General features: G+C 37.9%; 1 protein-coding gene across 2 annotated transcripts; it reads left to right on the top strand.

Moving 5' to 3' along the window:
- The first annotated feature begins 880 nt into the window (after positions 1-880).
- Positions 881-17892, top strand: LOC104129485 (coagulation factor XI). Of its 2 annotated transcripts, none has more exons than XM_009642420.1 (14): positions 881-938; positions 3670-3832; positions 4512-4618; positions 6151-6310; positions 6870-6979; positions 10250-10409; positions 11218-11327; positions 11415-11574; positions 11708-11823; positions 12216-12390; positions 14366-14541; positions 14836-14931; positions 16206-16345; positions 17737-17892. In XM_009642420.1, exons 1-14 carry the CDS (start codon positions 881-883, stop codon positions 17890-17892), a joined length of 1887 nt encoding a protein of 628 aa, XP_009640715.1. The 2 variants fall into 2 exon arrangements, with proteins under 2 accessions (XP_009640715.1, XP_035753692.1); XM_035897799.1 differs by having other exon boundaries at positions 11708-11817.
- The last annotated feature ends 143 nt before the right edge of the window (positions 17893-18035 follow it).

Here is an 18035-nt window from a genome sequence, read left to right on the forward strand (position 1 = left end):
AGGGATTCACCTTTTATTTTAAAATGTCATCAAGAGGCAAATGCTCAGCTGGTGTAAAATCTGGACATCGATTTCAGTGCAGTCTGGATGATGTATGCTCTGAAAATGTGGCCCAAGGTCAGTAACAATATTGACAGAAAGAGTACCCATTCAAAGTAAATATTAAAGATAAGTTTGCATTACAGGCACAGTAATATTTAACACAAACTGTTGAGTTGGGTTTTTGGTGGGTTTGTTTTTTGTTTTTTTTTTCTTCAGTAAAGCTTAAACCATATCCATTCATCCAGACCTACTGTATGTTCAGGTAAGTAATCATTATTGCAACTGGTATTCAGTGAAAGGTTTTCATAGCAATGAGACAGCATATGTTGATCTATATATGGATTGGGTTGTGTGGTTAATTTATTTAATTCTTTCACAGCTTCAGTTGTAGCATGTGAAAGAAAAAAAGGCTTAAAATTCATGTAACGTATACTAGAAGTGGTGAATGTGAGTCATTTGTTTGCTACACTGATAATAGTATCCACTTAACTACCGGGACAGGGTCAGGATTAATGATGATGTTTAATGGAATATTGCTCCCAATCTAAGCAAGAATAAATATTCTGCTGTAAAACGAAGCAGAAATTCTCTAAGTGCTTGTAAGCATTATTGCTTGTTGCAACCATAAGTAAAGGACAAACCTTTGCTGCTCTTTTATGCTACTTTATATATGCCATAACTGCATATCGCAGCTGTAATTTGTAATTCTCAGTGTCATTTTGAATTAATGGTGTAACAGTACAAGTGTAAATCAGTGATATGCCTTGCAGTATGTTATAAAACTAATTATATACCCTTTATTAAACATATCCTAAAGAATGATTTTGTGTTTTTTAGGATGATTTGGATTTATCAGACTTCTTATTTCATTTTCTTACTTGCTTCCGTTTACAGTGGTAAGTGAATATATAACTCCTAAGATAGGCACACAGAGTAATGCAACTCTTGTAGAAGGGGAGATGATTAGTGACTGCAGCCTGGTGCTGAGTGAGCTGTCTTGATTCTGCTGGGTTGTACTCAGTTAAGTTTGGGTAACTCATAACCCTGTTGCCTGACATGGGTCTTTCTAAGGAGGCTTTACTGACATTGTGCTGTCCCCTTGCCCAGCACACACGGAACCACGCTACGAGCAGTTTTCTCTATCAGATTGAGGCTGCATCCAGGTTGTAACCGTGAAAATGGTGTGATGTTCAGTGTCCTACACGCAGCAGCAAGGTTAGCAGCTTAGGAAAGGAGCCCTTTGCAGTTGGTGGGGGGCCCAGGAGTGGCACTCCATCCTTCTTATCTGATTTTGCTCCAACCTGGTTTCTCCCAGCAGAAATTAGAGCGCTCTAAAGTTTGCAGTAATGCATGCTGGCTGCTGGAGACCAGCCTTTACCCGGGCACTGCCCTCAGGGTGGGAGGGAGGCAGGACTGGTGGCCACGCTGCAGGAGCCACTTAGCCCAGCAGCCTCGCTGGGGGCCAGCAGCTGAGCTTCAGAGCCGACAACCTTTTTTATTTTATTTTTTTTTAAATAAACAAACCCCACCAACCTTCAGTCTTACTTGCACGTTGCCTTTGCGTGAAATTACTGATTTAAAAAGTATCTGCGTAACACCCACGTACCATCACCCTTGACAGACTATTGCAATAAGTGTGAATAACTCCAGAACCAATTGTTTTACCGCAAATTATTTTTTAGAATTCTCTTATGTGCTGGAAAATTAGTGATTGTGTACATTTTTCAATGTCAGTCTTTGTTAATGATTTACCTTTCTCGGTTAGCAAAAGTCAAACTAAAAAAATTGCGTTGCGTTTCCCTGAAGTTACCTGTGCTGATAAATTATAACTAAGACCTAACACAGGTTTACGTTCAGTAATGTATTAACTGTTTTCTCGGAGGACAATTAGGTAACTCGTCTTTTTAGCCAAATGTGTTTGATAAATATAGTATTATTTAAGGTAATTATTTAAGGTAATTAAGGTGTTATTTAAGGTAATGTTTTAAATGGATTGAAATCTCAGCAAAACTAGAATCCTGGAATATTTCTGAGGCCTAGGAAATATGTTTTTATTAAACTATTCAGAACTGGCATAGTTTTACATGGTACATAGTTTTACAGCATAAATCAATTTTTTTTGTGTGTTACTTTACACTTGAAAGTAAATAAGATCCCAAATATCTGATACAGCAAATAATTGCAATATTCTTGTCTTTTGACTTTAGAATTTGCTTAGAGTGTTCTAAGTAATAGAAAATGCTTTTCTGTTAATGACAAAGTTGGGCAATGAAACTCTACTGAGACTAATAAATACCATTTTTTAGGCCTTGAAAATATATATACCAGAAAATGTGCATGTTTATAAAGTACAAATTTTGTATTTACCAGAAATTAACATTTAAAAGATATTAACATATCTTGCACATATGTCTAATAATTCCTTACTTTTTCCCTTTTTTTGGGTAAATGATATATTTTTACCCATGTGCAGGAAACATAGAATTACCTAAGTATAGTTTATAACCACGCTAACAAATAAAACTGACTTGTAATATTTTAAACCTGTAAAATCCAATATGATAGTTCTATTTGTTTTCATTTGAAATAGCTTTTGATACAGTATGATAGCTCTGTAGTAACAGACCAAGCAGCTAGATAAAATGTTTTCATTTGGGTTTCCTCCCATTCTGTAAAAATTCTGTGTTTTCTCTTTACCTTTTAGCTAAGAAAAAGCACTTTTGTAGCTACAGGAATAAAAATCGGCATATTTGCTGATTCGTTACCCCTTTGGAGGGCAAAATACAAGAAGAGAGTGGGCTCCTCTGCAAAGCCAGCCCTCTTGTGTGTTTTAAGACGGAGATCTTACAAATGCTGTCATTTTTGGGAACAGGTTGCTGCTTAGGCACCTTCATCGCATGGCTCTGCAGCATGAGTGGGTTTCATTACAGAGTTTGATATGGGATTGATGATTAATTCCTGCAGATGTGAGGCGGTAGTTGAGCTCATTTTTATTCTGGACGGTTCCTGAGACCCTACTCCTGCAAACAGTATTTCCTTCATTGCAAAGCAAGTCAGAGGGGGTTCAGGGTGAAGTGCGAGGGACCAGAAGGTTTATAAAATGCTGGGAGCCATTAAAGCTGTGCACAGTGGCACTGCCTGTGACTCCAGCCTTGGAGCATCCCTAAACAAAACAGGACTGTCTTCCCATACACCTTTCTAACTCTTTTTGGTCTCTGCGCTTCCTTCTACTGGTTTTCCTCTTAATGGTGCTCCATACTCAGGAGATGCTTCTGCTGCTCCTGAAATCTGCCATGAGAAGGTCCCTTCCCTCTCTGCCATGCAGATCTGCCTTGTGGCCCATCCTGTGGCGTGGGCTTCTGCCTCGGCTCAAGCTGCCCTGCTCCAGCATCGGGTACGAGGCAGGGAAGAGGGGGAGAAGCCCCAGAGAGTTTTACTTCTGCTGGAGCCCAAAGATGAGACTCTCAGGGGAACCATGCCACTCAACCCCCTCACCCTCTTCTCCTGCCAAAGGACTGTCTTAAAAGCAAGGTCAATGACAAAGAGGAGCAGTGGCTTCACCCTCTCCTGGGGAACTGTGTGTGTTCCCGTCTCTAATAATTTACACGTTTTGTTATTCTGTATCAGAATGTGTGACTAAGATCTATGAAAATACATCCTTCCAAGGAGGAGACCTCGCTACGTTTTTTACGCCAAGTGCCAATTACTGCCAAGTAGTGTGTACTTACCATCCCACCTGTCTGCTCTTCACCTATTTGCCAGCGGCATGGACTAAAGATCCTGCAAAAAGGTAAAATGTTCATGTTCGTGTGGCTTTTTCTGGTCTCCTGTGATGATTTTAGGAACTTGGTAACATTTTGACAGAATGCAGGCACACAGGGGAAAGCTACAGGGTTGCCATGGAAAACAATGTCGTGTGTCTTTAAAACTGGATCTAGAAGAGTATTTGCTTAAATTCGAAAGGTTAAATTTGGCAATGCCCCATCTTTCACACTTGCATACCAAGCCTTTCAAGGACACAGAACTGACTGTGCACTCCCTCCTCTGTGCCGCGTATTTCTTGTTGAGGGACAACGTGAGCAATTTCACATCTCCAATGGTCCCCTCTGCTGTACCCACCCCAACCCACCCCCTTTAGTGTATTTTTCTCACAATTAAGAACTTCCATAGCCTGAGAGGATGGGGTTGTCCTCCCTCTCTATGCCGAGTGCATTTCTGTCCTCCAAACCCTGGGCTCTGCTTCTTGCTTTAATGAGACCTCTTGGAGCTCCCTCATACACCAAGTAATCTCATCTGCCGCCAGTGCCAAAAAAGCAGGTGCAGCTCTGCACTATCTTTCTCCAGATTGCACTTGTAGTCTAAATTTTAATGTTGAGGGATATTGGACAGCCTGCATTTCACCTAAGAAACAATTATGAAAGTCTCTGTTGTACTGCAAAAGCTGTGAATTGCTGCATTTTAAAACACAGGTTTTCCTGCTACTTAAAAGACAGCGATACAGAAATGCTGCCAAAAGTGGATATGGAAGGAGCTATCTCTGGACATTCCTTAAAACAGTGTAACATCCAAATTAGTGGTAAGATACGGTTATTCACATGTATGCATTTTATGCTCTGTATCATGTAGCAGATGTTAGAAAATTAGCATTTCGAAAACAGGAATAGAATCAGGGAAGCACCCAAGCAGTGATTTCTATGTTCTTTGCCAGATGTCCTTCAAATACAGCTGACAAAATCTTCCACTGGTTTCACCCTCAGCCCCAACTATCGCCACCGGGGCTCCCCAGATGAGGGAACCAGGGAAATTATGCTCCTGCAGTCACTGTTGTGTTTGCTAGAGGCAGGTGGGAGCACATGCTTTAACTGGTAGCTCCACTTCTAAAGATTAATTTACTACTACAATTCCACTCCAGCAAGCTGCTCGCATGGTGTGTGTGACCCTGCCTTGTAACTGTGTAGAGCAGATGCCCAGCAAAACAGAAAGGCATAGTCACAAGGTGGTGTTGCTACCTTCATGATTCTGTGTAATAATTTATTAGCAGCTCCATCTTTTAGTATATGTGCGCTATGCACAGAGTCTGAGTCTCAGCATGCCATACCCATGAGTTATCAGATGTGTTGTTTTAAATATGTTTTAGACTTGTACCATCATAACAATGCCATTAAGAGGATATCAGCTTTAAGCATAGCGTGGTACTGCAGAAAAACAGAATAAGGAAGAATTTACTTACTCACCTCCTGACTTTAAGGCCAAATTAGGGTCTTATGGATGTCAGGCTAATTCTTTAGATTTATTGGTAGAGCACCTCAATATGCCAGGGCTAAATGGGTCTTGCTTTATGCAAGTTCTCCATTGCAGCTATTGGCAAATCAGTTGTGCTTGCTTTTGCTTGCCATTTGCCTGTCGCATTTATATTTTCTGAGTAGCTTTGCCCCAGCAAAAGAGACGTCAGTCGGATGTTATTCTTTACACTATATAGGCTAATGGATATATCTGGAGTTACTCTAGAACCAGACTAATATCACTAAAATGAAAATCTACCCCTATATGTTAAAAAAACTCCACCTATGGTTGGCTGACTTGTGTTCTGTGAAGAGACCTCACTGACCATGAGGCAAAGCCTGCATCCTGCATGGGGGACAGCTATTTCAAACCCCCCAGTCCCAATTCTTCCTCTGTGGAGTGTAAATTAAATCTTCTGACTCAAATGGGAGATGTCTGTTGCTTATGAGGACAGAATTTGCCTTTTAAACTGCTCTGAATTTGGCAATGGGAAAGTATGCTTTAGTATTAATCCCGAGTTCTTGCTTTGATTAATGTCATCGTGGTCTCAGCCTTCATGGTTAGAACTCCTCTCGCGTAGGCAGAGGCATTATCAAAGTCCGCCAGTTTTTTCCTCTGCCATGTGGTACTGTACTATACCTATGCTTCTGATTTTGTTGCTGGAAGTATATGTGAAATACGATGTAGATGAAATGACGTGGAATCTGGATTATGAGCACTGTGTCATATGAACTGCTGTCTTTGGGGTAGCTCAGGATGTGGGGTGGGGAAAAGAACAGAAACATGTTTTCAGAACTTGGTCTCTCTTTTATTTTTTTTTCACAGCTTGCAGCCCAGATGTCCACACAGGACTGGATATGGAAGGGAAAATTTATAACGTTACTATGGCTGACAGCTATCAACAATGTCAAAAACGATGTACCAATGACAACCGTTGTCATTTTTTTACATATGCCTCAGAAACATTTCACAATGAAACCATTCGGTAAATACAGGTTTGATCCCTTTCCTTGGACAGAAATCTCAGAGCAGTCTAAGGTGCAAGAATTTACTCAAGGAAATAGTTTTTCCTTGACTTGTCATCCTTGCAATGTTTATTCAAACTTACAGATAGGAAAATGTCTGTAGTAAATTAGCTTTCATTTGTCCATCAGTGAGAAAGACAAACGATTCTCACAGCAGTGAAAAGAATTAGAATCCACTAGAGCTATTGAGATGCAAATTATTTTGGTAGGTGTGCAGCATTATTGCTCTGTTAAATCTTGCTCTGCTTATTGCTCTAAAAATAGCATCATCAGAGCAGCCAGAGAAATTCTTTCATTTTTGTCAGGTCTATTTCTGAGCTGTTCATCTGCTCAATTTTACAAGTTAAACATTGTTCAGCTTGCTCTGTTCCTCATTTGAAGATTGTTCTGGAGATTGAAGACTGCTCTGGCTCGCGGCCAGAACATGCACCATGGTAGGAATTATGGGGCCAGGAGGATGGTGGAGACCAAGGAAGATGGCCTGTTGTCTTACCACTTTCTTTATTCTTTGTCACTTAGTAAAAAATGCTTCTTGAAACATACCAGTGTAGGAACTCCAACCAGCATAAAGGTGATTGATGAGGTTGTGTCTGGATTCTCTTTAAAGCCATGCCAGCTTTCTGAAATAGGTAACTATTTAAAATCTCTGATTCAGTTTAGTTTTAAGGGTTATGGATGATGAGGTGCAGTCTATCTCTGATGTGTAGGAATGTGTTACTATGTAAAATAATTCTAATATAAACTTATTCTTGAAACTACAGTTAGTACTCTCAGGCATAAAGGAGGTTCAGGTCTTTTTAATTTTTCCGTTTTATCATTTGTCTTACAAAACCAGTTGCCTGCTTTGAAGATCTAAAGAGTTCTTTCATAAGATTAGCTTGATGAAATTGCATGTTATCTTTGCACCATGGATACAAAAATGAAAGATAAAATCCCATCAAAGTCAAAGATGAGGAGGAATATAAAGCTTGCTAAATGCTGTTTGTATACCATGTGTGCACTTACAAATTTTTAATGAAGACCTACAGCTTTCTAATACAACTGGCTAATATGAAGGGATGCATTCTGTGTTTTGTGGATGATGAAAACAGTGTCTGTGCTTGTTCCTGCAATCATTACTCAGGCAAAACTCTCAAGAGTGCAAGATCAAACAGTGTGTGTTATACATTCTTATTCTCAATTGCAATACCCTTCACTTTTTTCTTTTCTTTTTTTTTTTTTTCCTTCTTTTTTTAAGCCTACCCCCACCTTGTCTTACTGTGTGGTATTTTCCCTTCTTAATGGTGATGATGTTCTTCTGCTTCCATATAGCCTTATTTTAGCTCACAGATAATCTATTTTTCCCATAGAAGTCACATTTTGTAGAGACTCTGCATGGTTTTTTTTCTATATAAATGTTTTTTTTCAGACTCTTTCTAGTCCTATTGTAGGAATAATCTTTGGAAACTATTGAAAAAGTAGTTTTGTTAATATCTTAACAATGAAGATACTTAAAGAAAAAAGTGTGAAGAATAAAAAAAAAGGAAGAAAAAGTTTTGTACAGAGAAGAAAACAATTTAGCTATTTGTTCACTACGTATATGAGAGAGAATGGGGGGAAGATTTTTTTTTCCCCCAAACTCTTGCATTAAGATATACTAGAAAGACAGGTATTCATGGTTAGACAAAAAATCACAGTACTCAGGACGGTCCTGCTCACAGACTTTGAGAAGAATTGAGTGACTGTAACATATGCACAAACAATATGATTTTAAGTTAAAAAAATATCAAAAGCCATTTGAGACTTAATCAAAGACATTTATGGCTTATGACAGTGATGACATGGCAACAATGATCCATCACAAATTAAATCGGAATTTCTGAAAGCATGTGAGGGTCAAACTTGTTCCTACCTGTCTTTCCTTGCTTTCTGTGTCTTGCAAGAAAGGCAAGAGGAGAGACAGAGAAGAAATAATCCATGGGATCATAGAAGTCCAGACAGTACCATTGGATCAAGGGGTTGTCTAAGGAGGTCATCTGTCCTAATCCAAGACAGATCTGCTATACCTGTCCAGACAGAGATTTGTCAAAAGCAGTCATAATATCTCAGTACACATTCTGCCTTGTTGTGTTGTAAATATCTGAATTGTTTATTTGAATATTTGTTCTGTTTTTTTTTTTCTAGCTGCATTTAGGCTGACTAGTCCTACATTGTATATGTTCCAGTGTCATCGTTTTAAAAATAGGTGTTTCCCCTTTCAAAGCTTTTGAAATCACAGCAACCCTCTGTGAACACCAAAAGCTAAATTGTACCAATAAAGTTTGAGATTGCTTCAGTCAGATTCCAAGACCACTGGAACCATCAATATTATGGGATTCCTCTGTTTCCTTTTCTAGCTTGCCCTCTTCCCTCTGCTCAGTAATACTCGCATTGTTGGCCATCCAACTGCAGTTTGTTTTCATGAAGGGGTGGGGGGAATGTAGTTCTTTAGCCGTTCTTGTGTCCTTTGCCATTAGCTTTCCTTCTCCTCTGAGCAGAATCTGGGCTCCTTCCTTAATGCTAATTGAATAGTACTACGTATGTTTCTTGAAAGAGTTTGTTCCTTCCCATTTGGCCTTTCATTTTGTGCCTTTGCTTTTCTGATTTTGTCCTTATACACACATGCTATTACACATCCGTAGCGATTTGTCTGTATTTCTGCCCTTTTGCAAAGTCCCTTCGTTGAGGTCATTGAATATTGAACAATCACCGAACATGACCATTGAGGTCATGGGTTAACTTCCCTAAACTGCCAGACCCACACTTCTGCTTTAAATATAATTTACTTTAGAAACTGCCCATTCTCCTGAACTCTATTTCCCCTTAACATGGGGTCTTACCTACTAATTGTCAGTTAATTGACCCTTATTTTCAAGTCTACTGACTTATTTTTTGCTATTCTTATTGTGTAATTACTGTCCAGTATTGTTGTCCTTTCATGTTTATGTATTTTGAAAACCTCATCAAATTAACAGGAGCCACGTTAAGCTTTACCTCTCCCTTTTACTGTTTTTTTCCCTTCCTGCAGTAAAACATTCCCAGTATGTTTCTATAACTCACGGGATAGTGTCGACTTGGCTGCTGTACTTTCTCAACAGCTGAAGTTCTCTGCTGCCACCAGGTCCTGTGCTTTGGATCATTTCACTGCTTTTACTGTCTTTACAGCTTGATAGTTTCAAGAAACATCCTCCATGCTGGTGCTTTCTTATCTTCCACTTTTTATGGTTGCACTGTGATTTTAACTAGGACTTCAAGTATATCTTTGGAGAAGGCAACTCATTCTTCTCTTTCTAAGCATGCTAGTACTTCATGTAGCTTTTATATCCATGGTCTGGTTGTGTGAATTACCCTGCCAAGACTCTCTTGTGTTATTTGGGTCATGTCAGGGGGCAGACTGTTCATTATTACTGCTTATTCTGCCTACTTTTCAAATAGCATTTAATAAAGTGTTAAGGGGATCATCCCACTATTTTCCTTCTAGTTTTCCCATGATCCTCTTAGATATACCCATTACCTTAATTGTCTTAGGCTTTGCCTAGATTACCGTGATTTATTCTGAACTGTGGATTTGTACACTGATCTCCACTGTTCCTAATTTAAAGCCTTCCCTATTAGATTAGCAAATCTGTAGCCTAACGTGCACTTTCTCTTCTCTATATGAACCTTATCCCTGCTCAATAGTCCTCTCCATGAGTTTACACACTCAAAACTCTTCTTGAGAAATGTGTTTTGGTTAAAATGTGGTGTTATCTTTCCGGTTTATTGGTCACAAAGGAAGGAAAATGTGAATAAGGGTATGAACGAATACTCTGTAAACCTTAATATCCTGATGACATAATAAAAACTTTGGAATTTTGATATTTTGTTCTTGTTTTATACAGATTGTCAAATGGACATTTTTGAAGATCAAGAATTTTCAGGAATGAATATTACAAGCTTTTTCACTCCTGATCTCTCTGTCTGCCAAACTATTTGTACATATTTTCCAAAGTGCCTGTTCTTTACATTCTTTACCAGGGAATGGCAAATAGAATCCCAAAGGTGAATATGACAACTAACTGTAATTCTGTAAATAGTTTGTTGTTTGTTTTTTTTTTTTTTTAATAAAAAAAGCACACAGTCTTTTTAAACCACTATTTTCTTATGCTTACGGAAATTTTTGTTAAAGGGTTATTTTCAGTAAAGCACAGCTTTTTATGTTTTGTATTCATAAGTTTATAATTTCCTGTGGGCGTTTCTTCTGTTCTCCAGTGTGATCAGGGGTTTTATATTGCAGCTGCATATCTGATGTTAATCTGAAAAAAGTAACGCACATCAAAGAGTCAGTGAGCCTCCAGACTGCCTTAATGACTTAAAGCTGAATTTTATGAAATTATCAAGAGAGTCATCTGGTTTCCGAGCAGTATTAAGTTATTTACTTGAAAAGATTTTTGATGAAGTTAACAGATTTAAAAATGTTTCTATTGAGCCTCCTTGTTTCATACTTTGTAGTGAGAATAGTTAAAAATCTACATTCCACACAAAATAGAATAAAGTTTTGAAGGAATTTCAGGGAGAAGCAAGGCTGAGATGGCATATGGAATCTAAAGTCACCTCTTCTACATATGTATAAATATGGTACATCCTTTAGTAGTACAGTCATATGCCATTTCACAAAACTACAAAAGCCCTCTCAATTTAGTGTGAACTAGTGAATTTAGTGAATGCATTTTCATATGAAATACTTTTACAGATAGAGAGTTGGGAGAAAAAACACATTTAAGAGTAAACCTTCCCTTACCAGTACCTAAACAATCAGTTTTAGGATGCAAGAACACATTTAGTTACTGTAAAATTTTTTTCATTTTAGAAATCTTTGCCTTCTGAAGACATCAACAAGTGGGATACCAGAGGCACTTATATCAAGAGAAAATGCTGTATCAGGCTTCAGTCTCCTAAATTGCAGAAGATACTTTCCTGGTAAACTATAAATTACAATAAAATACTAATTTTGAATTAATCAAATTAAGAGACTTTTTGATGCTTGGAATGCACTCATTCTTACAGCCTGCAATTCTCGCACTTACATGCACATGAATTTTTTGGGAGATGAACTCAGTGTCACTTATACTAAAGGACACAGAGCCTGTCAGCAGGTTTGCACAGACGTGATCCGCTGCCAATTTTTTACCTATTTTCCCCTTCAAGATTCATGCAACAAGGAAAGGTGAGATACTTTTTGTTTTTTTAATGTTCAAAGATTGATGAAATAATCAATCTGCAGACTTGGTGAGGGGGGTAATGTATGTGTTCTGCATAAAAAAAGTACAAACTGAATCTTTGCATTAATTCACTGGCAGAAAGTGTGAGTGTCACCTAAGGATGTCCTCAAATGGATCTCCGGTGGAAATAGTACATGGGCCAGGAAGGATCTCTGGATACTCCCTAAGATTATGTAAAAAAAAAACCAGTACTGGTAAGTAAAACCTCTTTCATGTAAAAGAGACAGTGCTTAACTTATTTCAGTACAGGAAGTCACCCCCCAACCCTCCCGCTTTTTCATTTGTTTTTTTTTTAATTGGTTGTTTTGAATTGGTGGCACTGTCCCAATGGGATGCCTTGTGAAGTTAGAGTGTTCTGAAAAAGTGAAGTCGGCCAGGTCTGCACATTGTAAACTCCAGCAGTAGTGCTGCGAACTTGTATTTGATAAACTTTATGATCATAAATCATAAAGGGATTAGAATGTATCATGTATCACCTTCTTTGCAATAGATCGGTCGCTATTTAGGGATCAGCAGTAGTCTCACCTTCGTTTTTCATTGGTCAATGCAAATTATCTCTAAGCAGAGTTTTAAATTATTTCTATAGTGTGCATGCAGCATTCTGCAAGAACTATTAGGATTATTGGAGGGACCGACTCTTCCCCTGGTGAATGGCCATGGCAAGTCAGCTTGCACGTGAAGTTGTCTCGTCAGAGGCACCTCTGCGGGGGCTCCATCATCAGCAACCTGTGGATTCTTACAGCTGCTCACTGTGTCATGAGGTGAGGCCTAAATGTAAATGTACAAATAAAACCAAAAATTTCATCCAGTGTGTGAGATGAGTGGAGATCTACCTTTCAAAAAAATAAGAGTGAGGACTAGAATAAAATAAACTGGTTTAATGTAACCAAAAGGTGAACGTCTAAGGTAGACTATTCATATCCTTAATGTAACTGGAACTCTATACTTTGTCCCTTTGTAACACAGTATTGTACTACCGATGCTAAATTATTTTAATGCATCTAGAAGATGAAATTCTAAAGCAGACACCAGATACCTACAGAAACTTAGACATTCTCATGCAATATAAGCTTTTTCTTACTGCAATACCATATCGTCTGTCAAGGAAAATCTGTTGCTAGGTTATTCCATTTCGTAAACTTCAAATGACTTATCTCAGAAACTTCTCCATGGCACTTAAGAAATGGTTCTAATCTGATAGCTTCAGTAGCAGGGTGCTCAGCAAGATAACTTATTTGACCAGGACACGAAGTAAATCTCTGTGGGGGTCCAGTTAGGCTGCTTCTGATGCATGAGATACCTATCTCTGCCTTGCATGAAACATCCAGATCCCAATTCTTCTTGTTTTCCTTTAACAGGTGGTTTGTTTTTTTTTTTTTTCAAATTCTATCAATCAGTCAACTAATACTCTATTTTTAAAGCAGATTTCAACTGTAAGAACAAAATCTACAGCAGCCAGTAATTAAGACATTGTTAATTTGCACTGATGCATATAGTCTGTATTGTTCACCAAATTACCATCAGATTTGGGTCATGAAATTACTTGTGCTGTGAAGGGCTGATTTAATTGTCATGCAGATGATAAATTTCCTTTGTTAGATTGTCCTCACCTGTAAAGCAGGCTATCCTGTCATTTACAGAGTGAAAAGTTTCAGGCTATAATGCAGTCTGATAGGCGAAAAGGGACAGGTAACAGATGAAGTGCTTCAAAAAAGAGGGGGCTGACCCAGCAACGTGGTCCAAAATCAGGCATTTTTACTCACGCAGTGTAGTACAGTACCCATTACTGTTTTCATGTGCAATATTGGCAGTATTGCCAATATTTTGCCTCCAGTAGCGAACTTTATAAGAGGGGTTAAACTCTCTAAAAAACCCTATATAAAAACCCGTAATTCTCTACCTGCTATCCGGTGTATAAGTTATCGGTATCATAAAAGGCAAAGGGGGAAGATAAGCTTGCAAAAGAAAAATAAAAAAATAGACTTTGTTATTTGGAAATTATTAAGCCTAACTGATATTTATGAATTCATATATAAAATATTCGAGATTTTTGGAAAGTTTATTCAAGACAAGTTTTGCATCTTCTCCATTGCATGTACCAAAACTTCTAGGCTGCCTTATTGGTAGAATATCACAATGAAATATCCCTTAAACTTACTCAAAGTAAAGTCGAAATCATAAAGATTAACTGGAACTTTTCATATAGGTCTATGATCCTACACTTTCTAAACTATACTTACATGGCTAGGGTGATTTTCCTAACAAATAAGTAGCAGAATAGACTCTACTTAAATTTATATTCTCAACCCTATTTTCATTACTAGAAAAGACATTGTGCTGGAATGAATGGAAAGAATCTAATTTACTACTTCAGGGCCTGAATTAGGCCCTTGAAAATTAAAAAAAAAAAAGAAGAGAAAAAGAGAAAATAAAAGAAGGCAGAAGGGGAAGGAGGATGAAGAAGGATCAGGACAATGAGAGCCTGAGCATAAAAAAGAAAGAAAATTGATGTGGGGATGAAAATAGGAATAGGGAGAGGAACAGAAAGAAGTGGAGGGAATGGAAAAAACAAACCTTTTCTTAGTTTTGAGAGTGTGAAAATAAAAAATGGAAAGAATGACCTCGGTGCTGCTTGCTGTATACGCAGGAGTAACGGAAGATGTTGGCATCTGCACACAAACTCTAAATCAGCGCAAATCTTTTGCCACAGACTGACTGTTTGTCTTTTTCCCTCAGTCTTGGGAATCCCAACATTTGGCGTGTTTATGCTGGTATTTTAAAACAATCAGAAATAAATGAGGATACGCCCTTCTTCAAAGTGGAAGAGATTATTGTTCACCCTCAGTATAAATACGCACAGACTGGATATGACATTGCTTTAATGAAACTTGATAAGCCTATGAATTTTACTGGTATGTAGTGTATTTCAGAGGAATTCTGAAAATGTGCAGGCTGACACAGGGCTGGCATCAGTACGGCAGTGCATGACAGCTGGGCTGGCTTCCTTTAGTATGCAGTTACTGGGGTTTGAGGAGAGTCTCATTCCATTGGCTTTGAAAAGAAAATGGGTGGCTTTTACTTATGTGACTGGATCGATATATAGTGTAAGGGACAACGCTATCATCAGGGGTTGTGTAGGTGCCCACAAAACCTTAATGTTGCAGTTGTCTCTGCTGGACAAACTAATATTTTTAATCATATTTTAGATCTCCAACTACCTATTTGCCTGCCATCAAAAGAAGACGCTAACATACTTTATACTGACTGTTGGGTCATCGGATGGGGTTATAGAAAAGAAAAAGGTACAAATAAATATTTAAACAGTGAGTTATTATAAATGCAAAACCCACTCCCCCCCCCCTTTTTTTTAAAAAAAAAAAGAAAACCCCCTTCTTTTAAAAAAAGAAAATTCTACTATGTTCTTGGCTATCATTATTGCTATCTGTCCAGCACTGTAATTAGAATCTACCTCTATTAAGACATCATAAAATATATATGAGAGATGTATGAAATTATCATTAAATAACTCTGTGTTCTGACACTAAATTAGATTTTTTTAAAATAGTTTGATTCAATAATTTGAAATATCTAAGAATGCAACCTTATCTATATCCTGTACAGCCCTCAGATACTTTTCCTTGGACTCTAGCTTAATCTACTAGCAAAACCCAGTAGATATCTGGAATGCACACTCCTTTTCATGCTCGCATGTGGAAAAAGCCAATGAACTTATCACTGAACAGTGAGGTTATGAATTACTATCTGCACATAACATGTTTTTCACGTGTTCAGTTGGAGATTGAAGTATGTTGCTTTTATGATTCTGAAGGCTGGTTATAAACAATGCCAATGACTTTTGTGTTTTGATAGTAGATGGGATTTGAACTCCTCTGATTTTATATGGAGGTAGGCCGAATAGCTGTTCATTATCAAAGTCTGATTTTACATGTATTTATTAATACTTTTATGTGTGCGTATACACACACACACATATTTAAACAGTGTCTTTTCTTTTCTCCACCTTCCTATTTGAAGGTTAGAGTTCAATGTGAAACCTAACAAATTTAGGCAGATATTGTAGAGGCTAATTTCTTCTGTTAATTTCTAAGAAAAGGCTTACTCTATGTGCAAATTTCTCCATCCTGTAAACTAGTAAGGGCATGGAGCAGCACAGATTTGGCAACTGAGAGATTCCAAACCTATTGTAACACATTACTAAGAAATAATTATTAATAACACAAAGCAATGTTCTTAATGGGAGGACAGATTTCAAAGGCCAAAGTCTTGAAAACCCTACTCATATGAGGATCCATTGCAGAACACAAGGGGGTTTTGAGGCTTGCCCACTCATGAGACAAAAAATGGCATTATAAAAACATTCAAATTAGCAGATGATTCATATTGTTTACTAACACAAAAAAAGGAAAATCAGTGTTATGAACATCTAACAACACCGTAAAAGCAGTGGCCTCCAACTTTGTAATATCTATCACTGTATGGAGATTTCTAGAGTTTAATTTTAACTTTTATTTTGCTAGAAGCAAACATTTCTCTGTTCATACTGTCTGTTACATAGGTCGTGTAGAAGATATTCTTCAGAAGGCTACTGTTCCCCTCATGTCAAAAGAGGAATGCCAGGCAAGGTACCGGAAACGCAGAATAGGTGACAAAGTGATCTGTGCTGGCTATGATACAGGTGGAAGGGATGCTTGTAAGGTAATGAAAAGAAGTAGTATATAGTCATATAGTCCAACCATTTGTTCAAATATATAATTAAATAATGTAATTATTTTTAATTGCCATCAGAAAAACATGGTTATCAGTAGAGCTGTTGATTAACTTGTCAGTTTTGCATGTCAAAAACACTGAAAATCAAGGTATATGCAAAACGTTTCTTATGTGATGTTGAAGTCTTTAGGGATAGATTCCATGGATAAGAAACTCTGTGTGTATACATCTCTCTCTCATTCATTTAGGGAACAAACCAGTATTCCTTCAGAGTATCAGAAAGCCAAAGAGGGCACGTATAGTATCTCAAAGCATTTCTCCAATAAAAGCAGATTTCCTATGTGATTTTTTTAGTTCTTGACATGAAATACAGTACATGAAAGCTTATTTTAAAGCACCCACTGTGTACAAACCAGAAGGGAGGGTGCTAGCAATGCTATTAAAATGGAAGGCTAAAGACAACCTGAGCAGACTGGTCTGTTCATTACTAGAATTGAAAATGCCACATCAGCCTGAGTTTGGTGAGCCAAATCCTCTGCTTGAGTGTAAACTCATGCACTTCCATTAACTTAAATATTATGAGTTAATTTATGCAAGAACAAAATAGACTGGTTAGTAAGATTAAATCCTCTACCAAATAGAGTGTTTTCACTTTAAGCATTTATCTGTTAACACTTTTATATTAAAATGTTACTGTTACTATGATGGGTATTGAGTAATTAGGAATAAAATTACTTGGAACTGGGAAGTAATTTTTCCTCTATGCCAATTAATCTTTCTTTATTTGCTACAGTGTCCCAGAACATGGAGTTGCTGTTTTATAAAAATAACACACTTGCTATTCTCTCAACAACTCTTAACTGCTGCACTAAAGAACCTAAAGAAAGATCAGTTGGGCATAGGAAAGGAAGAGAGAGGTGTTTTATCCCGAGGGGGACAGTGTAGCTCAAACAAGAAAAGCCATATAAAGAACTGAGGTTTGCATACTAAAAACAAGGTCATACAAGAAAACATTGGCAAATGTACTGTTTTTCTCACTTGCACATGCAGTCTTCATGTGTCTTGGGTTTTCAATCAGTGTATGTAGGTAATTAAAAAAAAAAAAAAAGTCAGTAGTTTTAAACCTTCATGGGAAGTGGAAATTATTTGCAATGACTGGAAAGTATTTAGAAGTCAATTTAGTAGAAAATTTACTAGTCAATTTATTAGAAACACAGAAAACCTGCTTCAGTACTCCGTCAATTAGCCTTAAGCGAAAGTGATTGAAATCATGCTGGTGGTAACACTGAATGATGTCGATTTTAATCAAGCTTTTCTTTGAGAGAGAAATACTGATGAGAGCTCTTCCTTGTGTGCTCTGTCTTTCTCCTGTGACGCAGGGAGATTCAGGAGGGCCGCTGTCGTGCAGGCACGAGGAGGTGTGGTATCTGGTGGGCATCACCAGCTGGGGCGAAGGCTGTGCTCGCCCCAGGCAGCCGGGTGTCTACACAAAAGTTGCTGAGTATTCAGACTGGATTCTAGAAAAAACTTCCTAGGATGAGAGCTACCAACTGGCTCACAGTGATGTCGTGGAATGACAGCCCTAGGAGCAATGTGATGACGTGTATTGGTGTTTTTTTAAATGGTGCTTCTTGTTAGCCTGGAATGTAAAAGACTTGGTTAAAAAAGTAGAAAAGCA

This window comes from Egretta garzetta, unplaced genomic scaffold (genome assembly GCF_000687185.1).
Source record: "Egretta garzetta isolate BGI_Z169 unplaced genomic scaffold, ASM68718v1 scaffold46, whole genome shotgun sequence".
Lineage (NCBI taxonomy): Eukaryota > Metazoa > Chordata > Aves > Pelecaniformes > Ardeidae > Egretta > Egretta garzetta.

Excerpts from the sequence above, each read along its gene's own strand:
- LOC104129485 (XM_009642420.1), top strand. The coding sequence starts at position 881 with ATGATTTGGATTTATCAGACTTCTTATTTCATTTTCTTACTTGCTTCC. Across the intron at positions 4,619-6,150 it reads GTGTAACATCCAAATTAGTG|CTTGCAGCCCAGATGTCCAC; the intron begins GTAAGATACGGT and ends TTTTTTTCACAG. Across the intron at positions 6,311-6,869 it reads TTTCACAATGAAACCATTCG|TAAAAAATGCTTCTTGAAAC; the intron begins GTAAATACAGGT and ends TTTGTCACTTAG.